Genomic DNA, 26,081 nt, shown 5'->3' on the forward strand with positions numbered 1-26,081 from the left:
GCCGCACCGAAAAGTTTCATCCACAACCTTAAGTTTGGAAACTATCGTTTGCCCAGCGAAGGGTTCCCACTATTCCTGGCTGGCGGTCTATCTCCTTGCCCGTCTCTCGGGGAGTGTTTCGGTCCGAGACACCAGGACTCTTTGCTTAGAGGCCTGCTGTTGCCTAAAACCCCAAGCGCGGGCCTCTTTAGGACCCCAGGTTCGAGATCCGAACCCTCCAGTAATAGCCTCAGACTCCGCCCCCTTCACTGCAGCCCGGGCAATACTCGGGCCTAGCTCCTGAGAGCGGCGCCGTTGGCTTACGTAGTAGTACGTGATTGGCCACCGCTCCTTGGCAGGTCGGGATTGGTGGGAGAGGGGCCGACCCCGCCCCTCGCCCCCGCCTCCGGCCCGAGGCCGCACGGGTGTCCTCGCGCTGCTAGTCCGCGCGCAGCCTGGCAGTTTGCCGCTTCCTCGTCCTCCATCCTGCGTCCATGGCCACTGCTGCGACTGAGGAGCCCTTCCCTTTTCACGGTCTCCTGCCGAAGAAGGAGACCGGAGCCGCCTCCTTCCTCTGCCGCTACCCGGAGTATGACGGGCGGGGGGTACTCATCGCCGTCCTGGACACGGGGGTGGACCCGGGGGCTCCGGGCATGCAGGTGAGGCAGCCCCCGAGAGCCCGGGCGTGGAGGCGCGGGCGGCCGGGGACGCGGGTGGGGACACAGCTTCGGAGCCCGGCATGCCAAAGCCCCGCTCTGCGGCCGAGTCCGGGCCTGGGTGGGCAGCACTGGGGTGGGCAGAGGTCAGAGCCGGGCGCTGGAGGGACCGGCGCCCGCCAAGGGTACTAACGGCGCACCGTGCCAGGGTCGCTGGGCGGGCGAGGGCCTGGACCCCAGGTTGGGCCGTGTTCCCGGCCCAACAAAAGCAGCGTGCCCGGCGCGGCTGGCTAGGGGGAGCCTGGGTCCGCCTTTGGCCCCAGGGACCCCCCTTCCTTCTCGCTTCGGCGCTGCCAGGCCGGACCCCCAGAGGCTCCTTCCCTCCACGCCGCCTTCCTCTGCAGACCCCTCGTGCCTCGGACACTGGTCCCTGCCTGACGTTTTTAAAGAGAATTTTACAGCTTTTATCATTGGGGTGGGGTGGGGACACCAGATAGGCAAGTGACATGAGAACTTAATGTTTAGGGATCGGGAGCTTTGGTTTGGGGAAGAATAGCTTGTCTTTAAGCACGAAAGCTGGGTTTCCAGAAGATAACCCAGTCCGCTTCCGGAATTGTTTCCTGTGGTAGTTTTGTGTATTCTATTTTTAAACGATCTTCTGCAGCGTATTTGCTTAGGGTCATTGAATCTTGTGGCTTAGTCTTCGTTTACATAAGGAGAATTCAGTTAGGTTTGGTTTTGGTGAGCCTCTCAGACCTTATGAAATGATGCGACTTTTTTTTTTTTTTTTTAAACCTGAAAGCATAAAACGGTGTTTAAAAATTACTTAGTTTTGCCTTAAGCAACTTTAAAATCTGTAGATTCAGGGTATCATACCAGAAGGTAGTTTTTTTTTTTTTTTAAAGTATGTTGTCTCTCGTTGAAAGCATTCTGTTTAAAGTCTGTAAAGTTTAACTTTTGTACATTTAGCCCTTTGCTGAAATCCAGTAATAAATTTCACTATTGTTCAGGATCCATCTCCCAGCATCCCTGACTAATCCTACTGTATGCTGATCTCTCGTTGATCAGCCTCGTGCTATCTTATCCTCCTTTCTACACTAAACACTCATCCTCCTCCCCACAATATCGCTTCCCTTCTGGATCCTTTATCGTGCTTTCTGATTATTGAGGTAGCATTTTGGAAGTAACTAGGGGGAGTCTGGCCGAATCTGCTTAGAAAACCCTGAGAATCTTGATTCCTGGTGTGTGTTCTTCAGCACCACTCTGGAGTACTGCACACCTTTGATGAATCAGAAGAGGAGCAGGTACTGAATTCCCTTCCAGTAACTGGCCTTGTATAGTTGTCGTTGTATTAATAGCTTAAAGACTTAAAACAATGGCAGCGATCAACTCATTGAGGCTTTATTACAAAGTAGTAATGCTTTCCATTCTGCTGTGGAGTGTGTTTACTTTTTATAGGATGAGTGGGAGGAAAACAGCTGGGATAAGTGGTTCACCGGTTCTTTTGTCAGGATAATAAGAGGGTCAGAAAAGGTTGGAGAAGTGCTGCTTGGTAGAATTTCCAGATCTGTTTCTCACATTCTTGTGTTTCTCTCTCTAAAGTAACAATAATTTTCACCCCACAGCGTTGTTGTGAAAATTGGTTATAAGAGGACTAATTACATGTGACTTTTTTAAATGCTCAAGAAAAATATTAAACTATTTTCGCAATGATATTTATTTTATTCTTTTTTTATATGTAATTTCAACTTTTATTTTAGATTCAGAAGGTAGAAGTGCAGGTTGGTTACATGGGGATATTGCCTGATGTTGAGGTTTGGGGTGTGATTGATCCTGTCACCCAGGTGTAGTGAGCATAGTACCCAGTAGGTAGTGTTTCAGCCTTATCTCCTCCCCTTCCCTTTGGGATCCCCAGTATCTATTGTTCCTATCTTTGTGTCCCTGTGTACCCAGTGTTTAGCTCCCACCATAAGTGAATAGAAGTTTATGCTGGATCTTTCATCACCAACTATTTGGAGGGTAAATATACGTTAGATATTTGCATGTAATAAATATTCAGATAATAAAATACTGAAATCAAATGAAAGCATAACTCTTTCTCTTTTAACAGCCTTGACTCAGATATTTACCTAAACATAGCCAGTTAAAAGAAATTGGGTAAGGTGGCTTACAGGAGAATTTTTTTTCCTGTACCTTTAACAGATTTGTTTTGTAGATACATGTGTACATCATTAAGATTAGAGGATGGATAGAAATAAAAAGGAAGGAAAGAATGAAATAGGAGGAGGGTGAGGCTGAACTGGCCGTTTGGAAAGCCAGGTGGGGTCTGAGTAAAGGACTAGAGGCACAAGTGAAAACTTGGAAGAACATAGTGAGTTGTCTCAGTCTTTGGTGACTTCCTTGGCCCCAATTCTTTTGTGACAGCTCTGTGGGCATGATAAAGTGGAGGATGGGTGGCATGAGAAGAGTAGTAATTACATAACTGATTTCATATTTCCTCAGCAGGTATTCAGGCACCTACTAGGTGGCTAAGTTTGTGTTAAATGATATAGTCTTGCAAACTGTCACTGTTACAGAGATTGACAGGGGTTATTGGGGGGATGGGGCGGGGATTGGTGGGGAGCACTGGCCAGTAAGAGCTGGGCTGGTCAGGTTTCACAGACCAAATGGAACTTGGACTAGTCCAGAATATATATACACAGTAGCCAGAAGGTCTTCCTTCCACCAGTCTTGTTTCTCTTTGATACATCCTTCACATTTCTAGAGTTATATTCCTTAAAAAACAAACCTTGTATTATACCCCCATTTAAAACAAAGCCATTTTGGAATCTCAATTGCTTTTGTGTAAAAATAAAAAAAAAAATTGAATGGTATATATATGAGGCCGTTTGCCATCCAACTCTGCCCTGCTCACGTAGCCTCAGTTCTCATCATTTCTTATGTCCACAGCCCCTTCATCCCATCTTTCATCTTTTGCCTCTCCTTGGCCGTTTCACTCTTTCACTTACCCAGATGTTTCAGGTCTTTTTGCCAATACATGCGTTTGCATGTGGCGTTTCATCTTCCATCAGACTTCTACTACCCATCATCTGTAAACTCCTGCTTCATCCTTTTAAGATCCAGGCGGGTCTTGACACAGTTATGTTTTGGGAAATCAACTGATTTAATTCTGTGCCCACCCCACCTCATATTTATGTGTGTGTTTGCCATTGTGTTAAGGCCTGCAGCTTCAGAGGTGAGTAAGGCCCAATCCCTCCTAAGAGTTATTTAGGCTTTTTGTCCCTTTGTTTTTATAGCAATTTGCTCAGATCCCCTTAATAGCACCTGAAATACTTATTTTAGTATTTCTGTTTAGATAACTTTTTCCTGGTTAACTTAAAAATCTTCAAAAGCATCTATCAAAATTGTATGAAATGTGCTTGTAATGTTAAATGTTTTTGTTGAATGGAAAAAATACGTGTGTGCATAATGAAGGAATATAATTTCCTCATGGAGGGAGGTTTGAGGAGGTTTGAGGTTTGAGGAGGTTACAATTCGTTTCATAAAAATCTATTTTTACATGCACTAAAATTTTTATTACCTCTCTTTCAGTTAGCTTTCCTTCATTCCCCCTAAGCTGAGTTTTGTGTTCTTACATGTTTTTATATGCTTTCATAGATAGTGTCCTAACCTCTTTTATTTTATTATTATTATTATTTTTCCCTCAAAGACCCGGTCTCTATCACCCAGACTGGAGTACAGTGGCACAGTGGCAGGATCACCGCTCGTTTCAGCCTCAAACTCCTGGGTTCAAGCAGTCCTCCTGCCTCAGTCTCTGCAGTAGCTGGGACCATAAGCATGTGCCACCACACCCAGCTAATTGTTTTATTTTTTTATAGAGACAGGGTCTCACTGTGTTACCCAGACTGGCCTGACTGCTATTATTTATTGTCCTGTTTTGTGATCATCTCTGTACTTACTTTTCTTTCCAACTGACAATAACCTTTCTGAAAGCAAAGATTGTCTTATTTATATTAATCCTTATAATATCAGAATAAAAGTCACTGGTTAATATTTATTAAATCTTTATTTGCTTAAAAGAATATTTTCAGTATCTTTCCTGAAATTTTAAGTAAATTCATTAGCTTTGTGTTGTTTATGGTAGATTGCAAACTTCCCGAGGTTTGTTCTGGTCCTCTCTGCAAACACCCCACCTTTTGTTCTGATCCTCTCTGCACATGTTTGGCAAATCTTCCAACCTTCACTAACTCCTCTACCTTAATGGTTACAGTGGAGACATACACAAAGATTTTTGACATTTTGGGAAAAGCTTTGGGCGATTTCTGTTTCATCCAGCCAATATAGCCCAGTAAGCATTTCCCAGTCTTCCACCCCAGGACCCAGGATTTAGTACTGAAGCTCTACCCATACTAACTGCCCATGCTTGTAGTCCCTCTTTCTCATGTGAAGCCTCCCCATTCTCAGAGATGAGGAATATAGTTCCATTGTTAGCAGTTCACCTTCCTCCTTTCCTTTACTTCTCTGAAAACCCCATGGCAAAATCCTCAGGGGATTTGCCTTTTTAAAACCCTCCTCTGACCCTACATTTCTGTTTTTGTCTTTTTATTTCTAGTGAAGTGGTTTTCTTTATCTAATGTTAAAGTAAGAAATTCATGGATAGAATAATTGCACGTATAATAATTTGTAATGAAAATGTGTGTGTGTGGGAGAGAGATCCTTATAAGCGTGTGGAAATAGGTGACAAATAAGCCATTAAATCCCAATAGACTTTTTTCCTTTGCTCATATATCGATAATGAGGTTTCTAATGAGAGGGATCTGTCTGACCTGTTAGTGCTCTCTTGTTATTCTTGATCTCAAGTCACTCAGGTTTGCCTATTGAGGTGAAGATAGGTGATTTGGGTTCTTAGTCCTACTGTATATCTTTCAAATTTCGTATTTATTTGGGGTACATTTTAAAATAGGTTATTTTCTTATATGATTAGTACATGACCTAGCTAGTTTTAATTTTATAGAGTAGTATCAACTTTGTTTCCATTTTTATTTTGGTAGATTTTCTTACATTTTTCTCTTTTTTAATTATATTTTTGAGACACATAGCCTATCTCTTCAGAATCAGTATTTGAGTTTTATAGTTGTATCATCAGGGTTTGGTATGATTCCTACAGTGATTTTTTTTGAATTATGACTTTGAGCTTTCTGAGTTATTAGAATTCTTATTTGTTACGATTATAGGACAGTTCTCAAGAAGTAAACATCCAACTTGAAAATTACCATACATGAAAATCACAGCTGTGCCTGGGAGGCCTTTATGGCCCCTTCAGCTATCAGGCCCTCAGTTGTTCCATGGCAACAAGATTGAAATGAGATTTGGGGTCCACCAGCCACCCATTTGCTTTGTCTGGTAAAGGAAGAAAAAAAAAAACGTGTGCCTTTGTTTTCTCCACATCGTGAATTTCCTTCTCCTTCTTTAGGATGTACCTTAATTACAGAGCTTGGAGGATATTGCAGAGGAAATACTTGGTGTTGGTCAGAAAGACCTGGAGCAGCGGACATTAAGCTTTTTCTTAAAGAGTGTGAATTTCCAGGTGGAATTGGAGTCTGAAGACTGGGCTCTTCCACTTTACTGACAGTTTCTATGGTTTTTATGTTTCTGTTTCTTGAGGATGGTGTCTTTTTTTTTTTTTTTTTCCTTCAGTCTTTGTGTCTCTGTTTTCTGTCTGATTCCTACTGGTAACTCAGTACATATTCCTGAATGCAACATATTTCCTTTGGAAAGCTAGCGAAGAAAGAGCCCAGAAATTATTTTTCCCACAAAAATGTGTGAAAATATATACTGTTACTTGTAGCAATCATGTTATGGCTCAAATGAAAATTTGTGGACTGGCAAGAAATCAAACCTTTGAAAATCAGTCTTAGTGCTGAGTAACTTATGTCTTGTAATTCAGTAATTAAATATTCATTTAATGCCTGACAAGCACTGCTAGGTAGTGGGTATATGTTGGTGAATAAAGTAGACATGGCTCTTGCCCTCATGGAGCTTTCTATTCTAATAGGGGGAACAGATGAAGATGACCCACCTGTATGATTAGAAATAGAATTATGTTCTGTAAAGGAAATGAGGTACAATGAGAAAGAATAATCAAGTTTAGGATGGCAGCAACCTAAAGGAGGTCATCGAGGAGGCCTTTCTGCAGGAGGGACTTTAATAGAAAACTGAGAGGATGGAGTCCTGTGGAATGACTGAAGAGATAAAATATTCTAGGCAGAAGGAACCTGTTTTAAAAAGTCATGAGGCAGGAAAAAGTTTGGCATGTTTCAGGAATTGAAAGGAGGTTGGTGTGGTTAGACTCCTGAGTAACGGGTTGGCAGGGATCAGATGGTGCGAGGCTTTTTATGCAAGTATTCTGAGGGCTCCGTGAATACATCGGTGGGCTTAAAGGAGAGGACCGATAAAATACAGCTTGTTTTAATACAGGTTGAGTATCGCAAATTCGAAAGGCTCCAATGAACATGTCCTTTGAGCTTCATGTTGATGATTTTGGAGCATTTGGAATTTTCAGGTTAGGGACTCAGCCTGTGTTACTTTTGGTGGAGCCAAGAGTGGAAACTGAGGGACCGCTTAGGAGGTGATTCACCTCATGGAGGCAAGAGATGGTGGTGGTTTGGAGTGTTAAGATAGTGGTAGTGAAAATGCGATGGATTTGAGCTATCCTCTAGACAAAGAATTAACAGGATTTCCTGTTAGCTTCACTGTGAGGAGTCAACTGAAGTAAAGTATCAGAGGAGGATTGTTAAATTTCCGGGGTGAACAGCTGGGTGTGGGGATTCCTGGGATGGCAAAGCCTGGAGAAAATCAGGTTGGGGGGGGCATGTTAAGCTTGAACTTCATTGTGTTTGAGGTGCTAGTGTGGCATCCAATAATGGTGCCATTTAAAACATTTTTTCCCCCTAAAGCTCTATACTTCCAACCCACACCTCACCATCTTCAGATCTTTTCTCAAATGTTACCGTCTCTGTAAGATCTTCCTTGACCAGTCAAACTTACATTGAAAACTCCACACCACCCATCTCCCTTCCCTGCTTAATTTTTCTGTGTAGTTAATTCTCACCATCTGACATGTTCTTTTTATTTTTTTCCCTAATACCCAGTGTGATAGCACATCTGACATGTTCTTTATTTTACTTTGTTATTAACTGAACTGCTTCCTCACTATAAGATCATCAGAGATTTTTGCGTATGGATCACTGCCATATCCCCAGCACCTAAAATAGGGTGTCGCCTATAGTACATGCTCAGTAAATATTTGTTAACTGAATGTATGAAACCACTTGAAGGATTCTGTAGTGTTTCCACAATTAAATTTTCTTACTAGTATTTGTCCAGGCTTTTGGCTTAAAACAATTCAGTTCTCTTTTTTAAGTGAATGCAGATTTTGTATATACACACACACATATATGCGTGGGTTTGCATTGTTTTCTTTAGGAATAAAAACCTAAAATCTACCATTCATATTTTAATTTTCTTAATTTTCAGGTTACAACTGATGGAAAACCAAAAATTGTTGATATCATTGATACAACAGGAAGTGGCGATGTGAATACTGCTACGGAAGTAGAGCCGAAGGATGGTGAAATTGTTGGCCTTTCAGGAAGAGTGCTTAAGGTCAGAGCTTTTGTCTTCTTTTTGAATTTTTTTTTTTACTCTTGCCTCAAAGCATCTAATGTTTTTACCTTACATTTAGTGATGGGGTATTAGTTATCCATTGCCACATAACAGATTACCTCAAAACCTCCTGGTTTAAAATGACTAATATTTATTACCTTGGAGTTTCTGTGAGTGAGGAATCTGGGTGTGGCTTAATGGGGTTCCTGTAGTTCAGAATCGCCTTGGAGGTTGCAAACGGTTAGCCATGGCTGTGACTTCAGCTGGAGGCTCAGCTTGGGAGAGGAGGGGAAGTTTGTTTCCAAGCCTGGAGGGTCACTGGCAGGCCTTGTCTTCTTGCCATTGGGCCTCTCCACAGTGCTACAATACCTGGCAGCACCTTCCCTGGGGGAGTGAGCCGAGAGAGTCCCCACAATGAAAGCCACAGACTTTTTGTAAAAGTGATCTTGGAAGGGACCACCCGTCACTTGACTATATTCAGCTTATTGGAAGTGAGTTGAGAAATCAAGCATACACTGAAGGGGAAGGGGTTCACAAGAAGTGAGTCATTGGGGCTGCCTTAGAAGAAGCCATTATTTTGTTGTTTGATGAGGTGCTTAGAATTGGGCTGTATTTTTCAATGAGGTTGCCAAATTTTGTTTTGAATATAAAGGTAGAGAAAGTAACCACATCATAGCTTTGCCTTCATCTTTTATTGTCCCTTCATAGTATTCCCAGTGAACTTGAAGAAATACTTAGGCTATAGTAGCTGTTAACTTAAATGGCCGGCTTTGTCTGTTTTGTTTTTTTTTTTAAACTTCTTTTTTTCGAGACAGAGTCTTGCTGTGTTGCTCAGGCTAGAGTGCAGTGGTTCTATCTTGGCTCACTGCAACCTCCACCTCCCGGGTTCAAGCAGTTCTCCTGCCTCAGCCTCTCAGGTAGCTGGGATTACACCACATCCAGCTAATTTTTGTATTATTAGTAGAGATAGGGTTTCGCCATTCTGGCCAGGCTGGTCTCGAATTCTAGACCTTGTGATCCGCCTGCCTCAGCCTCTGAAAGTGCTGGGGTTATAGGCGTGAGCCATGGTGCCTGGCCTACCAGCTTTGTCTTATTCTATGTCCTTGGTAGAAAGGCCTGGGTAAGCTAAACATGAAAAATAAGTATAAAACAAGCACAGAGCGGCTCATGAGCTAAGGAACATGAAGGATGGCAATAATTTGTGATCCTGTACTCTATCATTTAAAGCAATAAGCAGAATTAGTTTGGAATATAAAATTATGATTATTTAGTTAGCTTTTCCCACCTTTTACCATCTATCTGAATTGTACTTAGGCCTTGTCTTTCAAATAAACTTTTTGTGGCAGCATATTGGTTGTCTGTGCCGTGTAATAAAGTACCATAGACTTAGCAGCCTAAAACCTTGTGTATTTCTGTATTTATTATATCCCTGATTCCATGGGGTAGGAGTCCAGGCATGGCTTTTTGTGGATCTCTGCTCAGGGTCTCACAAGACTGCAGTCAAGGTTAAAGGCTCTGCTGAGGCTCAGGCTTCTTTTCCAAGTTTACATGATTGTTGGAAAAATTCATTTCATTGCAACTGTAAAACTCGTGATAGCTTGCTTCTTCAAGGACAGTAAGAGAATCTCTGACCTTGGTGATGACTCCAGTCTTTCTTTTAAAGAACTCACCTGATTAGTTCAGGCCCACTGAGAATCATCTCCCTTTTGCTTTGCTCAGAGTCCTTAATTACATCTGCAAAATCCCTTCACCATACATACCATAATGTAATCATGGGAGTGACATCTCATTAGGTCCTGCCTTCACTTAGTGGAGGGACTTGGTTCTTCTTAGAAATCTGGCTGTCATGGGCAGATGGCAGCCATTAATAATCCAGGTTATACTTCCTTTTCCGTGTGTTATGAACTGATTATGTGGGTCCCTACCCCCTGCCAAAATTCATACATTGAAGCCCTATCCCTTAGTGTGATGGTATTTGGAGGTTGGGCCTTTGGGAGGTATTTAGGGTTAGATGAGGTTATGAGTATGTGTCCCCTCAGGATAGGATTAGTACCCTTGTAAGAAGAGACACCAGAGAGCTCTCTGTAGAGCAGGCTGTTTCTAGGGCATATGAGGACACAGCAAGAAGGTGGCCTCTGTAAGCCAGGAAGAGGGTTTTCCCCTGCCCTCAACCATGCTGGCACCCTGATGCTGAGCTTCCAGCCGCTGGAACTATGAAAAAGTTTCAATTGTCAGAGTCATCCAGTTTATGTTGCCGGTTGAGAATCCCTTATCTGAAACACTTGGGACCGGAAGTGTTTTAGGTTTCAGATTTTGGAATATTTGCATTGTATATACCAGTTGGGCCTCCCTAATCCAAAATCCGAAATGCTGCAAAATCCAGAACTTTCTGAGTGCCAACATGACACTTAAATGGAGCATTTCAGATTTTCGGATTACAAATGCTCAGCCATCTGAATTGCTCTAGAGTTTGGCCTGTCTTCCACCAAGTGAACCTTATTGTTAGAATATGTTTCAAAGGGAAACTTGGGATTCTTGTGAGTTATGGCACTCTGGGAAACTAGAGAGAATTCCCAGTAAGTCCTGCAGGCTTAGAACCATGTAAAATTATTACTCAGTTATTTATTTATTTATTTATATTAATTTTGAGATGGAGTCTTACTCTGTCGCCCAGGCTAAATACAGTGGTGCAATCTCGGCTCATCTCAACCTCTGCTTCCTGTATTCAAGTGATTCTTCTGCCTCAGCCTCCCGAGTAGCTGGGATTACAGGCATGTGCCACGACACTTGGCCAATTTTTTTTTTTTTGATATTTTTAGTAGAGATGGAGTTTTGCCATGTTGGCCAGGCTCGTCTCAAACTCCTGACCTCAAGTGATCCACCTGCCTCAGCCTCCCAAAGTGCTGGTATTATAAGCATGAGCCACCATGCGTGGTCTCATTTGTTTTTAAATAGCTGTAGTAATCCCTGCTTTAGATAAACCACATGAACTAACAATATCACTAGTGTTCAAAGGTAGAGTTATATATGTATCATAAATATTGATATCTATATAAAGTCAAAAAAATTATAAGGTTTGTCTTTTCTCAGCTTGGAGACATATTTCTTTAGCTCTACTATTAAGTATTCTCAGCCCTTCATTGTGGGTTTTTACACTTAATTTTTAATTGTGTTCAGTATGTCTTAATAGTTTAAAAAGACAAATATTTTTACAAGGCTTCTAACAAAAAGAGTTAAATCCCCGTAACACCTCTCCCCTACTGTTTTCTACTTCAGCAGTGCATTGATACATTAAATTCTCTTCAGTTTAAAATAACATGCTAATAGTTTTTATTTCTTGATTTTTTTTTTCTAGTCTTAGTCTTTATTTGTAGAATTAATATGTGGAAGAAGAGAGTTTAATTCTCAGGTCCTTTATTTCCAAGACATTTTTTTGCATTTTCTCATAGGTAACTTCCTCTCCATTGTTTTGTTGTTTTTGGTTAATTGCACATTGGACCTCTTGACTTGATCCTCCAGTTTTTTTTTCTTTTCTTTTTTTTTTTTTTTTGAGACGGAGTCTCGCGCTGTGTCACCCAGGCTGGAGTGCAGTGGCGCGATCTCGGCTCACTGCAAGCTCCGCCTCCCAGGTTCACGCCATTCTCCTGCCTCAGCCTCCGAGTAGCTGGGACTACAGGCGCCCGCCACCACGCCCGGCTAGTTTTTTGTATTTTTAGTAGAGTCGGGGTTTCACCATGTTAGCCAGGATGGTCTCGATCTCCTGACCTCGTGATCCACCCGCCTCGGCCTCCCAAAGTGCTGGGATTACAGGCTTGAGCCACCGCGCCCGGCCGATCCTCCAGTTTTTAAATTCTTTTCCACCCTCCTTTTCTTCACTGCCTTTATCTTTTTCCTTCCCGAGAGATTTCCAGCATTTTCTCAACATTGTAACCCTTGTGTGAATTTTTTTAAATTTTGCCTATTTTTAATTGCAAAAGCCCCTTCATGTTCACTGGGAGCATATTTTTGTATCATGTATGCAACATTTTATCTCTGAGATAAAATTTTAACTTATTTCTATTTCATTGTTTCTTCCCTCCATTGTTTCTTCTTCCTCCTGTTCTCCTTTCTTAGTCTCCTATTCTGCTTTCTCTTCTTTCTCCCTTTTTCTTCACCCTCTCCTTCCTCCTTCTCTGCCTCCTCCTTTTCCTTGTTCTCTGCTTTTTACATTAGATATTTTGTTTAGGTGTCTAATCATTCCTGGCTGTCTTATTTTAGCAAGGTACAAGAAAAAGTGATTGGAAGCTCCTCTGCTTGTGTGGGGTCTTTTGGTGGGTTTCACTGTAGGGTAATGATAACATTTAGGGGGACCTCCGTAATATCACTATACACTGTATTTTTTCCACTGGGATGCCCTGTTACCTTAAAGAAGTCCTTAGCTCATTTGACCTGGGGTTTAGGAGAGGAATGAGCAAGAAGTCTGGCCGTAGATATTCAGGTAGCCACACCATGCAAGGGGTCTGGAGTGATGTCATGCAGACTCATTTTTATGTCTCATCCTTCTTGTATTAGTTCCTTTTCACACTGCTATGAAGAACTACCTGAGACTGAGGAATTTATGAAGAAAAGAGGTTTAATTGACTCACAGTCCTACAGGCTTAACAGGAAGCATGACTTGGGAGTCCCAGGAAACTTGCAATCATGGTGGAACTTGAAGGGGAAACAAGATGTGTTTTCTCATCATGATTGAGTAGGAGAGAGAGCCAGCAAAGGGAGAAGTGCCATGCATTTATTTATTTATTTATTTTTCTTTTCTTTTTTTGAGATGGAGTTTTGCTCTTGTTACCCAGACTGGAGTGCAATGGCATGATCTTGACTCACTGCAACCTCCGCCTCCCAGGTTCAAGTAGTTCTCCTGCCTCAGCCTCCCAAGTAGTTGGGATTACAGGCGCCTGCCACCACGCCCGGCTAATTTTTGTATTTTTAGTAGAGACAGGGTTTCACCATGTTGGCCAAGCTGGTCTCAAACCCCTGACCTCAGGTGATCCACCTGCCTCAGCCTCCCAAAGTGCTGGGATTACAAGCGTCAGCCACCGTGCCTGACCCCCATGCATTTTTAAACCATTAGATCTCCTAAGAACTCATCACCATAAGAACAGCGGGGGGAAACCCACCCCAATGATCCAGTCACCTCCCAGCACGTCCCTCCCCTGACAGGAAGGGATTATAATTCCACATGAGATTTGGGTAGAGACACACAGCCAAGACATATCACCTCTTCTTTGCTGTGTTGACAAAGTTGACGTATCAGCTTTTCTCCGGTTCAGCTATGGAGATTGCTTGGTTGGTGAAGTTTGGGCGGGATGTGAGATGAGGCAATGGGAGTGTTCTTACACAAATTTTCCACCAGTCTTCTTAGAACTCTGTTCTCCATCCATCCATAAAGTGTACTCACACACATGTTCAGTTTAATTTTTTTCAGAGATGTGCAGGTGTTTAGATATTTTGCAGTAATCAATAAAAGGAAAAATTATTAATCACTGGGATTCTACTTGCATCTCTGCAACTCTTTGGTACACAGTTTTTAGAAAGCAGCACAATGAAGTCTTCAAGTTTCTTTGATGTAGTCATGCATTTATTTATTTATTTATTTAAGACAGTCTCGCTCTGTCGTCCAGGCTGGAGGGCAGTGTCGTAATCTCAGCTCACTTCAACCTCCGTCTCCTGGGTTCCAGCAATTTTCCTTCCTCAGCCTCCCAAGTAGCTGGGATTATCGGCGCCTGCCAGCAAGCCCGGCTAATTTTTTGTATTTTTAGTAGAGATGGGGTTTCACCATCTTGGCCAGGCTGGTCTCGAACTCCTGACATCAGGTGATCCACCCGCTTCGGCCTCCCAAAGTGCTGGGATTATAGACGTAAGCCTTCGCACGCAGCCATCATGCTTTGAAATGAATTGAATGTTTATAGTCTATTTTTTTCACATAGCCCGTAAACTGCTAACAGACTTTTTATTTTTCTGTCAGTTTAAGATAACTGTTACGTGCTTTGAACACTTCAGTAACCTCATTCTCTGAGAATGACATTCCTAGGCCTCCTTGAGAAACCAATGGTAAGCTACTTATGGCCTATGGTATTGCCATGAGCAGATGAAAGTACGAAAGGGGAATATAACTTTAAAACCTTTTACTATAAAATATACATACATAAAGTACATAAAACACATATATACAGTTTTATGAATAGTATAGCTAACACCATGGTACCCACCCAGATCAAGATAAAGAGTATTGCCGTACATCAGAAACTTCCTGCATCCTCCTACAGCACAGCCTATTTCAACTTTTGTGATAATCATTCCTTTGCTTTTTTGTGTGTAGTTTTACCACATCTGTGTGGCTACATAAAATATATTGTTCAGTTTTGAACTTTACATGAACAGTCTCATTTCATTCATAAAATTTCGTCATACATCGTTTTTCCCTTGGTGTTGTGAGATTTCAGTTTCGTAAGACTTGCCTGTGTTGTCACGGGCAGCAATGATTTATCAGTTTCATTGCTGTGCAGTATGCCATGGTTTGTACCTACCACATTCTATCCATTCTGCTGTGATGTGTGTGTATCCTGTGCACATGTGTGTGGATGTCTCCAGGATGTGTTCTTAGGAGTAGAATTGCTGAATCATGGAGATATGTCACTAGGTCATGCCAAACAGTTTTTCCAACTGTGTGTTTTTTGATTGGACAGGACATCTCCTTGACCAAGTGTTTGTATTGAAAGACATTTCCAGGCCGGGCGCAGTGGCTAACGCCTGTAATCCCAGCGCTTTGGGAGGCCAAGGCAGGTGGATCACCTGAGGTCGGCAGTTCAAGACCAGCCAGACCAACATGGCGAAACCCCCTCTCTACTAAAAATACAAAAATTAGCCAGGCAGGGTGGTGCGTGCCTGTAATCCCAGCTACTAGGGAGGCTGAGACAGGAGAATCACTTGAGCTTGGGAGGCAGAGGTTGCAGTGAGCCAACATGGCACCACTGCACACCAGCCTGAGCGACAGAGCAAGACTCCTTCTCAAAAAAATTACAAAAAGACATTTCCACTAGCAGTGTATAACAAGTGTTTTCTGACCCCATGATCATAGAGATATTCTCCTATATTTCTAAGAAGTTTCACAGCTTTTCTCGTTTGTTCTAGAATTCACCTGGAATTGATTTTATATGCTTAATTTGAAGAGTTCTGTTTACTTTTTTCTGTAAGAAGACCCAGTTGTCCCAGCATCATGTATTCCACAATTTTCACCCAGCACCATGTATTCCACAATTTTCACTCTAATTTTTAGTGCCTTCTTTTCAGTTGGCACCCTTCAAAATGTGGTGAGCTTCTAAAGTCTCTTTCATATTCTCTTTGTCCCTTTGTTTTTGGATGCTTCCCCCACCTTTATTCTAATTTTAGTAGCATTTTGGAATTTTTTTCATTTTTACCACATTTAACTGGAAGTCATTTTAAAAATCAACACTTAGTCTTAAATGTTTTTGGTTTTGTTTTTTTTTTTAAATAAATAAAGATAAATCCAGGTATATTGAATGACTTGGCCAGATTCAGCATGGTACTTAGATGCAGTGACAGCCAAAGGAAACAGTGTGCATGTGCCCTGGCCTGTGTGATGAGGCTGGCAAGACTGAAATCATTTGGAAGCAAAAAAAGCTTCTAAGAGGGCTTCACCACATGGTACCCTAACACTCAGGTGACACTTGGCCCATTAAGAAAAATGTTCGATTTGTTAGGCATCCTCTCTTTAAGAGAGTCAGAGAAATGAGGTGTAATTGGTAATTAAAAAGATTACTTGTATCATATGAAAATCAGTCTTAATACATTGTAGTTACTGTGTAATTAGAACTATTTTTAAGATACCAACTTAAAATGGTCAAATGTAAAGATTTTATTCTTAGAAATAAAAATAACTTTATGTAGAATACTCAAATATGCAAAATAAAATTTCATAATTGCCTCATAAAGTTAGCTTTACTCTTACTCGCCTAAAGTTAGATAGCCCTGATTATAACTTTTATATGATTTTTTTTGGTGTACTTTTTGTAACTAGTCTGTCTTCGTGGTAAGGAAAAATACATAGTTGTGATTTGAGAAGTATCTTTCCATGAACCGTGCAGACTTGGATCTCATTTATATTTAAATATAAATTCTGTTGGATTGTTTTTATTGTGTGATTATATATAACTTAACGCCTTTCTATTTTGCAGTTATTTTAATTAGTTACTTCATTTAATCTTTTGGCATTTCATGATTTTCTGTAATGTCTTTGTACAAAGAAGTTGCTGCTTGCCAAGGGTTACAAAGCCACCTGTGTAGGGGACACGGGTGAATAAATACTCTGAATTTAAAAGCTAATGACTACTTCCCATTTTGTTGTTGCAGTGCTTTACTGTTTTGCCATGGGCTGTTGCAAAAACGTTAAAGTTCAGAATTCCTATTCTCTAAAGAAGGTTAAGTTTTGAGTGAAAAGTGCTAGCTTGTATGCCAACATGTTTGAAATTACACATTCTCCAGACATCCAGTTGATTTGAAAGTGATTAATAGCACATAGGCCTTCAAAAGGTCACTACGTAGTATTAATAGCTCCTTGAAGCTCTGTGAATGATTGTTTTCCTCTATTTAGTTGTGAGGAAATTTCATCCAAAAGTTTTCTGCCTGGGAAGTAATTGGATGAAGGACATGGGGATGAGTTAAAGATACTGCACAACTGAGGATTGATGAGGCTACCAGCTCTGCGTGTTTCAACCTTGTCATTTATACATATTTAAAAGCTGGTTTTGATGACCACGGTTCCATGATTGCAAAGAGTATAAATACCCTACATTTTCTTGATTGATGATTCATGTTGGTTGACGCTCAGTTCACTTTGTTGTTCACAAGAATAAGGTAGAGATTTTCTTCTTTTTACAGATAACGAAGTAGAAGCCTGTGGGTTCCTTCTAGTTAGTGATAGAGTTTGGATTCAGAGCCAGATTTATCTGACTTTAAATCCCATATCCTTTATACAGAATTTTTGATTTCCATGATAGAACTGGGTTCCAGTTTTCAACTTTCCTGTTGTTCGGGCAAGTGATTTGATTTCTCTGCTGCTTTGCTTTCTCTATTTGTAAACTAAGCATACTGTGTGCATCGCTCTACTAAAAGTTTAAAGTGTTTTAAAATACTTTGAGATAGTTTAAAAGATTATTACCAGATTTTAATGGTTTATTGAGACAGTGTATGTTGAAAGCACTTTTTACGAAACAGTGTATAAATGAAAGGTATTATTCTAGTTGAATTATTTATGGACAAGAAAAAAAGTGAGACATTAACTACTTAAGAGTATTAAACACATTGTTGTCATACATGAGCATCCTTATCCAATTTAAGCTTGTTAGAGTAGAAGTAATATACTTTTTTGCTCAGTAGTGTATCATTGGAATTGGAAAGCATTTAGTGAATGAACAGGTTACCCTTTTTTTTTTTTTTTTCTGTAGATTCCTGCAAGCTGGACAAATCCCTCAGGCAAATATCATATTGGCATAAAAAATGGCTATGACTTCTATCCTAAGGCTCTCAAGGAAAGGATACAGGTAATGTACAATCTGGTACCAATGACTTATATTCTTCTGACTTGTCTTCTTCCTCAGATTTTATTCCTACTGAAGAAATATTTCATAAAATCTTATTAACTCTTAGTTTTTTGGGGGGTTGGTGGCTTTCAAACAATGACTGCTTAAAAATTCTGCTCAATGGAATGTCATCCATGTAAAGTCGTGATTCTTAATCTTGAGTACATGGATAAGCTTAGGGAATCTGTGAATACACTGAAATTATATTCAGATTTTTGTGTTTTTTTCTGGGAGATGGGATATAGCTTTCGCTGGATTTTTGAAGGACTTTTTTACTTGAAAAAGGCTAAAGACAGTGAATTCAAAGTCCAGACCACCTTTTCGTTTCTGTTCCTGTAGTTTCTGTGATAATGTCCCTCCCCTGTTTAACTAGCCTTCTTGCTCCCACTTAGTCATCATTTAGTATTAAGGTAAGTGTTAATCAGACCTAAAACTGCTGAAGTGTAAGAAGCACCAGTGTGCCGTTAGAAAAATAAGAGTGGTAAGCAGAATGATAAAGAGCCTGCTTTAAAACAGTTCAGTAAACTTTCTGTGATAATGGAAATGTTTGAAATGTTCAGTTTCTGCTCTGACCATTATGGTAGTCACTAGCTGTGTAGCTATTGAGAATTTGAAATATGTCTAGTGTGACTGAGGAATTGAAATTTTATCTTATGTCATATTTTAAAATTTAAGTTTAAATAGTGTCATGTGGCTAGTGACTACTGTGTTGAGAATGCTGGTACAAGTAGCTAATACAAGTACCTAATACAAGTCCAGGGTTGCAGCTGTAAGATAAGGTATAATCTTGGGAAGTGAGCCTGATGAATAAGATGTATGGGCCCTTGCCTCTGTAGTGTTATTTCCCCAAGGGCCTGTGAAGCGTAAGAAGTTACTCAGATTACCTTATTTGTCAGTTTCTCATCATTCTGCAAAATAAACAAGAATAATGCATATAACTTTTATTGCATAATATGTTATTTTAAAATTTCGGGCTGGAATGCAGTGACATGATCACAGCTAATAACTGCCTCAACCTCCTGGGCAATGCTCCCATGTAGTTGGGACTACAGGCACACACCACCACACCCATCTAATTTTTGTATTTTTTGTAGAGATGGGGTTTCACCATGTTGCCCAGGCTAGTCTCGAACTCCTGGGTTCAAGTGATCCACCTGCCTCATTCTCCCAAAGTGCTGGGACTACAGGTGTGAACCATTGCATGACTGCATTTTATACAGTTTATTAAATTTAATCAGCTGTGTTGATAGGATATAATTTAATATGCAAATATAGTGTTGTTAAAGTAACGTGGACTGTTCCTTTAGCTGTGTGGGGAGATACCATGAGTTAAAGACACTGGAGATAAGGTTAAAACCAATTTCAGTAATACAGAACCCTATCAAGTCAAAGAGGATGGAAAAAAAATAGAGAGGGAGGAAATTGAGGAAGCCTGCATTATCTGTCAAAGTGCAGCTGTAGTCTTAATCTAGTCCTCTGCTAGGCTTATGGCATTTCCCAATTTTGTATGGGCCCAGAATACAACATTTTCTTCCTTTTAATGACTGGGAATTCAGTCAGTTTTCTGAGGTAGTACTAGGTATTCCTGGAGAAGAGAAGGTTTTAAATTGGGGAATATGACACACAACAATACATCTGGATATGTCTTGGTAAACTTCTCTTAAACCGTAGGTGCAATGAATTGACTAACCAGTTTTTAATAAGTGATCCATGGCTTTATCCTCTTCATTAGAAATGATTTTTTTTTCTTTTTGAGACAGAGTCTCACTCTGTTGCCCAGGCTGGAGTACAGTGGCTCAATCTCAGCTCACTGCAGCCTTCGTCTCCTGAGTTCAAGCTATTCTCGTGCCTTAGCCTCCCAAGTAGCTGGGATTACAGGCACCTGCCACCCCACCCAGCTAATTTTTGTATTTTTAGTAGAGACGAGGTTTCACCAAGTTGGCCAGGCTAGTCTCGAACTCCTGACCTCAGGTGATCCGCCCACCTCAGCCTTCCAAATTGTTGGGATTACAGGCGTGAGCCACCACGCCCAGCCAGAAATGATTTTTTAAAACCTCTCTATGAGAATTGTGTAGCACCACAGCTGTAACAACAAAGTTCACATACAAATGCCTGTCTAGGTTTACCTGAGCATTTGTCAGCCTAATTATAACAATTTTTCTCTCTTTGCAGAAAGAACGGAAGGAAAAGATCTGGGACCCTGTTCACAGAGTGGCCCTTGCAGAAGCCTGTAGAAAACAGGAAGAATTTGATGTTGCCAACAACGGGTCTTCTCAAGTTGGTGCTAGTCGATTTCATTTAAACATTACCCTAGAACCATATTCCCATAGAGTTTTTAGAGAACTAATAGACTGTTTTTCACAAGTTTTCTTTTTTCACAAATTTTCTTTTAAGTTAGTTAATTTTACTAATTTTTCCTTTATCCTCAAGTCAATGTACATGTGTATGAATTTTTAAAACTTAACATATAATACATATAGGGTAAAAGTACAAAAATTGTGTTTAGTTATGAATTCTCCCATGAAAGTTGCACCTGGGAATTTCTCTTGTGCCCCTTCCTCATCACTGCTCCCTTTCTCTTCCCAAAGACAACCACCGCCTTGACTTCTAACACTGCAGATGATTTTGCCTACTTTGATTTGTGTAAAATGGAACTATATAGTATGTTTTGTTGTTTTTTTTTCTTTTTTTTTTTTTTTTTGAAATGGAGTCTCGCTCTGTCCCAGGCTAGAGTGCAGTGGTGTGATCTCGGCTCATTGCAACCTCCACCTTCCAGGTTCAAGCTATTCTCCTGCCTCAGCCTCCCAAGTAGCTGGGATTACAGGCATGTGCCACCACACTCAACTAATTTTTGTTTGTTTGTTTGTTTGGTTTTTTTTTGCATTTTTAGTCGAGACGAGGTTTTACCATGTTGGCCAGGCTGGTCTTGAACTCCTGACCTCGTGATCTGCCCACTTTGGCCTCCCAAAGTGCTGGGATTGCAGGCGTGAGCCACCGTGCCTGGCCTATGTATTCTCTAATTATATGTATTATTGTCACTTTTCTAAAAAGGGATTTCAGAATACTTCATTTTTCAGTTAATATGTTAGACCTCATGGTCCTTGTTTCAAAACATGAGAGGGTGTAGTCCTTGGTTCCCATATACTGATTTATGGAACTGATACTGATGAACTGATTATTTCTAAATCACCTGAATTATTTTAAAAGTAATTAAGATTTCTGGGCTTTATCCCTTGATAATTCTGATTTACTATGTGGGATGAGAAATAACATCGATATTTGTGGTAGGCTTTACATGATTGTGATTTGCGTGGAATTTAGTAATCATTGGCCAAGATAATTTGCTATCCTACTAGTTTCTGATGTGACAGCCTCAGATTATCATAAGGACAAATAACTTGCTCAGGATTGCACAGCTAAGTTTCTGAATTGAATCCATATTTCTTTCCTCTAGGTTAATACTCACACCATGCTATTTATAGAAGGCAGATTGATTTTAAGCAATATTAGGTGCTCTTGATCAAAGACTGCTACCTTTTTCTATAAATTGCCAAATAGTAAATATTTTTAGTACTCTCTTATGACTACGCAACACTCCCCTTGTATCATGAAAACATAGGCAATATGTAACTGAACCAGGAAGGCCATGTTCCAGTAAAGCTTCATTTACACAACTTTGTCACAGGCTGGATTTGGCCCATGCACCATGATTTGTCAACCCCTGCTGGATCTTAATATAGTAACATAGTGAGTCTAGAGATATTATTCGTCTTAATATCAGTATTTATATGCCTTTCTATCTCCCAGCTTATTTCTGTTTAAACCAGTCATTTCCCTAATTATTTGAGTACCTAACTTATTTTTTATATATACTCTAGGTTAGAGAAATGTTTTGGAGAGGTAACACATGCTAGTGCCAGTTGTTGTCTAGTTTGTACATTATCGAATGTAAAGTACTTGGTTTTATTAATGACCACAGAGCTAAAATAAGGTTTCACTTACCCCATTAAGTGTTTCTTTTTAACATAGCAGTTTCTAAAAGAGATAAGATGATTCATGGGTTTTATTATTTATTTGGATTCTTAAGAAAATAAATTTGAGATAGAAAAGGTCCTGATATAAAAATCTGAAAGTCAATAGATAACCTATTTTGTAGCAGTTTTAGAGTTGCTTTTGGAAATGAGTTAGATGAGAAATACGTAACAAGCATATCTTGGCTAAAGGTAATCACCAACATGTAGCACAATGTAGTTCCCAAAGCAGGCCTAGTGAGTGAGTAAATGAGATTGAGTAAAATAACTGTTGTTTAGATCTTTACTGTATGAATGGGTATCTGCTTCATTGAATGACAAGTTGCATAGATAGAACAAAATTTTCTTACATTTTTTCAGGGTAAAATAAATTTACTATTGATTAACATTGTATCTTTTGTTGTATGTTAATACAACTTTCAGAAGTACAGAATGTACTAATGTTAATCAGTTTTCCAATTGACTAGGCAAATAAACTCATCAAGGAGGAGCTTCAAAGTCAAGTGGAATTGCTGAATTCTTTTGAGAAGAAATACAGCGATCCTGGCCCTGTATATGACTGCTTGGTGTGGCATGATGGTGAAGTCTGGAGGTAAACTTGATGTATTTTATAGATCTTCATTTACAAATGTTTTCTTATCTACTCTGAAGAACATTAAGTGCTCAGAGCTGCACAAAATTTTGGTTTATTCGTGACAGTATCACTCAGCAGAATCATTTGAGGGCCAAATCTGGGTCGTTTTGGACAAGCCCCTTGAACTTCTAGTTATGATTTTTGACACTAAACCTGAATTTTATCTGATTTAAAGAAACCTATTTCATTAATAATTTATTAGTATGTTGGCCATCTGTATTTTTGTAAATGTTTTCTCATTTGTTACTTGAGATAGTGGTACTTACAGGGCTTTGAGAAAACTAAATTTGATGTTTCTAGATATAGTAAGCAATCAGTGTATGCTATTATTGCTGCTGCTGTTTCTAGTACTAAAACTGAAAAATAATAATAATAATGTGATTTATACCAAGTTACCTATCATGTACGTTTTTCAGTTTCTTTTTTAGTGCCTTATATACTGCATAGTGCTTCTTGGAGTTGGTTAGTCTGCCTTCTTGAGTTACTATCTGCATGAAAACAGGAAGACATGTTAATACACATATTTAGCCATATGTGTGCTTTAGGATTTCTGCAAAATAAAAAACAGGGACTATTTCTTAAACTTGTAGTCAAGAATTACTTGTAGTCTGTGTCCCTGCTTATATGCAAAGAATTGCATCACAGGGTGGGGCAGATACAGATCATGCCATGACAGCTTCCTCACTGCTCTCGCAATTGTTTACCTTCACAATGCACCCTTCTCCCACGTGTGCAGGTACTCTCATCTTTAATCAAAGGTATATACAATGTTCAGTTGAATGAGAAATTTCGGCTCAATTTGGGGACGATGGTGTTAATAAAATGACTGCTGCACATAACTTTCAATCTAGATGATATTAAATATTAATGCACTTTTATGTGTATTCACATATGTTGTTTTGATGTGTGCACATGCATGCATGTTTTGAAAAATTATTTTTTAGAGGCTTTATAAAGAATAATAAACCTTGGTACATCCACCATCTGGGGTAACATGATACAGTCACACTCAGTGATAAGCCTTAGGTGCGTTTTAGTGTGGGGAAGGAGGCAAGGTTAAATTCAAGGAAAATGCTAAATACAAAACCGCATATTTAGGAAAGTATATACGACAAAAGGACTTAGAGAAATACTAAAATACTAGCAGGGATTGAGTAGTGAGGCAGTAGGTGTTTTCATTTAAAGTGTTTGCTCTAGGTTCTGAAAACACTGCAGATGACTTTGTCCTAGGAAAAGGAATCCGGAGTCAGGATGTTCAGGGTGCCAGTGTGTGTTTCCACAGGGTTTCCTTGGTCTTCACAGTACTTGATAAAGTGACTCACTTGTAGCAGTTTGTTGATAACTATTCTAAGGGTTTTGTTTAGAGTTTTTGAGTTAGAAATGAAATTTAATCTAACATTAAATGAAATAAAATCTGAAATCTTAGAATAACATTTTAGAACATTTTATTATAATAAATGAATATGGCATAATTATACTTTCAGGTGGTACTAGATAAAATGTAACTTCTTTGCATAATACAGTATATCCTGTAGGGCTTTGATCTCCAGGTTAGATCAAAATTTTTTGAAGAGAACCTTGAAGATCCCAGGGTACATAAGGTTAATCCAGTCCTGTCTGCAGATGTTCTCATTTCACATTTCAAAAATGCCAACCATTTCCGAAGGGAGGTAAAGTGAACTGTTCTTTTAAGTACTTTGGGTTTTTTGTTTTGTTTTGTTTGATGACGAATGTCCAGCGGGTGCTCTCTCTTCCACATTTCTGCTAATTGTTAAGCGCATATCTCTGCATTTAACGGGTGGCCTCAGATGACTCTGCTCTGAGCATCTGTCAGGACGCAGAGCCTCAGACTCACTGTCACTCCAAATGGAACAAAAACTGGTTGAGAGAAGCAGTGTTTACAGAGGATTACATAAAGGAGAAGCTATTAGTTGATTTCTTTACGGTGGGTTTTGACCTTGCTTATGTCATGTTTCCTTTAGTTTCTTGATGAAAGCTCTATCTTCTTTCCATAGAAAATTGAGAGATGTGTAAAAAGGTCGAGAAATACGTAAAACAAAAGTCTTTCCTCATCATCCTCCCAGCTTACATGTACCCTGCTCTGTGTATGAGCCTCATTTTCGTATCCTTTCTCTGTATTCTAACTACTACTTGAATTCAGCCAACTAGACCTTCAGAAACTTATAACCTTGCACCACATTCATAGTTCTCCTGTCGAGTTATTTAGGGAAGTCAGTAGTAATTTATGTTTTGATGTGTTGGTTGTATTGTTGAGTCACTCCAATGATGGTGGTTATAAGAAACTGACCTGTGGAATGTGTCACTGTATTTGCTGTGAGAATGTTGTTAAAGATGATGATTTCATTAATTCTTTAATCGTGGCAGATGTTTATTGAGTACCTTCTTTGTATCAGGTTGACACTATAGAAGCTACTCTATGGACTCTAGACTCCATGGAAGCAAGTGTTGGGAACGTCTGAACCAGTCTAGGAAGCATTGAGAAAGATTTCCCAAAAGTAGCAATGACATCTTAAATTGAGACTTGAAGGATCATCACAGTAAACTAAGCAGAGAGGTAGAAAGGGTGGGGGAAAGATCCGGAGGATGTTGGAGGAACTGTGAGAAGTTTGGTGTGGCCACAAAGGATATGATGGGAGCAAGAGGTAAGGGAGGTGAGCAGATGATTATTAGGGGCCTTGCTCTGGAGTTTCAGTGTTAAGAGCCATTGGAAGACATGGAAGGTTTTAAAAAGCAGGAGTCAAACGTAGAGGCAGAGCAGGCCATCAGCTCGTCAGGCAACAGAGATAAGGAAGAGACAGTGGAAATAGGCAGACACATTGTGGAGATAGGACTGTGCAGTTAGATGGGCTGGGGAAGGGCAGAGGGAGGACTTCATGGATGACTTCCAGGATGGATGCTGGCCGATTGCATACATTTTGGAGACAAGTGCTACTTTCTGTAGCATATGGAAGATTTGGCAACATGCATTTTACCAACCAGTCTCAAGCCTGATTCTGTTTTAATACGTGACTTGTTTGCTGTTTGCTTCATTTTCCCCATAAGTGTTTAGTTTCCTATACGTTGGTATATTCTGGATTATTTGAAATGACATCAGTCACATTAGGGCATGCATAAAAACAAATTTTTAAGAATCCTTTTTTCCAAAGTGTTGTAATTTGTTAATGAAATATGCTTCAGTATTTATGATAAATCTTCTCTCTGTGCTCTACCAATAGGCTTCCATTAATTTACTTGGCAATTTTGACTGACTTGCATAGCTTGTTAAAACACAGTTCTTGGCCGGGCGCGGTGGCTCAAGCCTGTAATCCCAGCACTTTGGGAGGCCGAGGCGGGTGGATCACGAGATCAGGAGATCGAGACTATCCTGGCTAACATGGTGAAACCCCGTCTCTACTAAAAATACAAAAAACTAGCCAGGTGTGGTGGCGGCGCCTGTAGTCTCAGCTACTTGGGAGGCTGA

At 40.1% G+C, this 26,081-nt stretch overlaps 1 protein-coding gene across 10 annotated transcripts in view; it reads left to right on the forward strand.

Annotated features, from left to right (window-relative positions):
• The first annotated feature begins 375 nt into the window (after window positions 1-375).
• The window catches only part of TPP2 (tripeptidyl peptidase 2), an 83,668-nt gene continuing 57,962 nt past the window's right edge, over window positions 376-26,081 (forward strand). For 6 of the 10 annotated variants that reach the window (XR_001440922.3, XR_003724179.2, XM_015121404.3 and 3 more), the window contains exons 1-5: window positions 376-638; window positions 8,172-8,300; window positions 17,801-17,896; window positions 20,108-20,212; window positions 22,434-22,558. Coding sequence is in view for 8 of the 10 variants with exons in the window: in XM_015121404.3 (XP_014976890.1) it covers window positions 474-638; window positions 8,172-8,300; window positions 17,801-17,896; window positions 20,108-20,212; window positions 22,434-22,558 (620 nt within the window). In the remaining 2 variants the exon portion in view is untranslated. Of the gene's footprint in view, window positions 639-8,171; window positions 8,301-17,800; window positions 17,897-20,107; window positions 20,217-22,433; window positions 22,559-26,081 lie in introns of all 10 variants that reach the window. The other 4 variants (XM_028837276.2, XM_077973933.1, XM_077973932.1 and 1 more) reach the window with 1 other exon arrangement.

This window comes from Macaca mulatta, chromosome 17, assembly GCF_049350105.2.
Source record: "Macaca mulatta isolate MMU2019108-1 chromosome 17, T2T-MMU8v2.0, whole genome shotgun sequence".
Taxonomy (NCBI): domain Eukaryota; kingdom Metazoa; phylum Chordata; class Mammalia; order Primates; family Cercopithecidae; genus Macaca; species Macaca mulatta.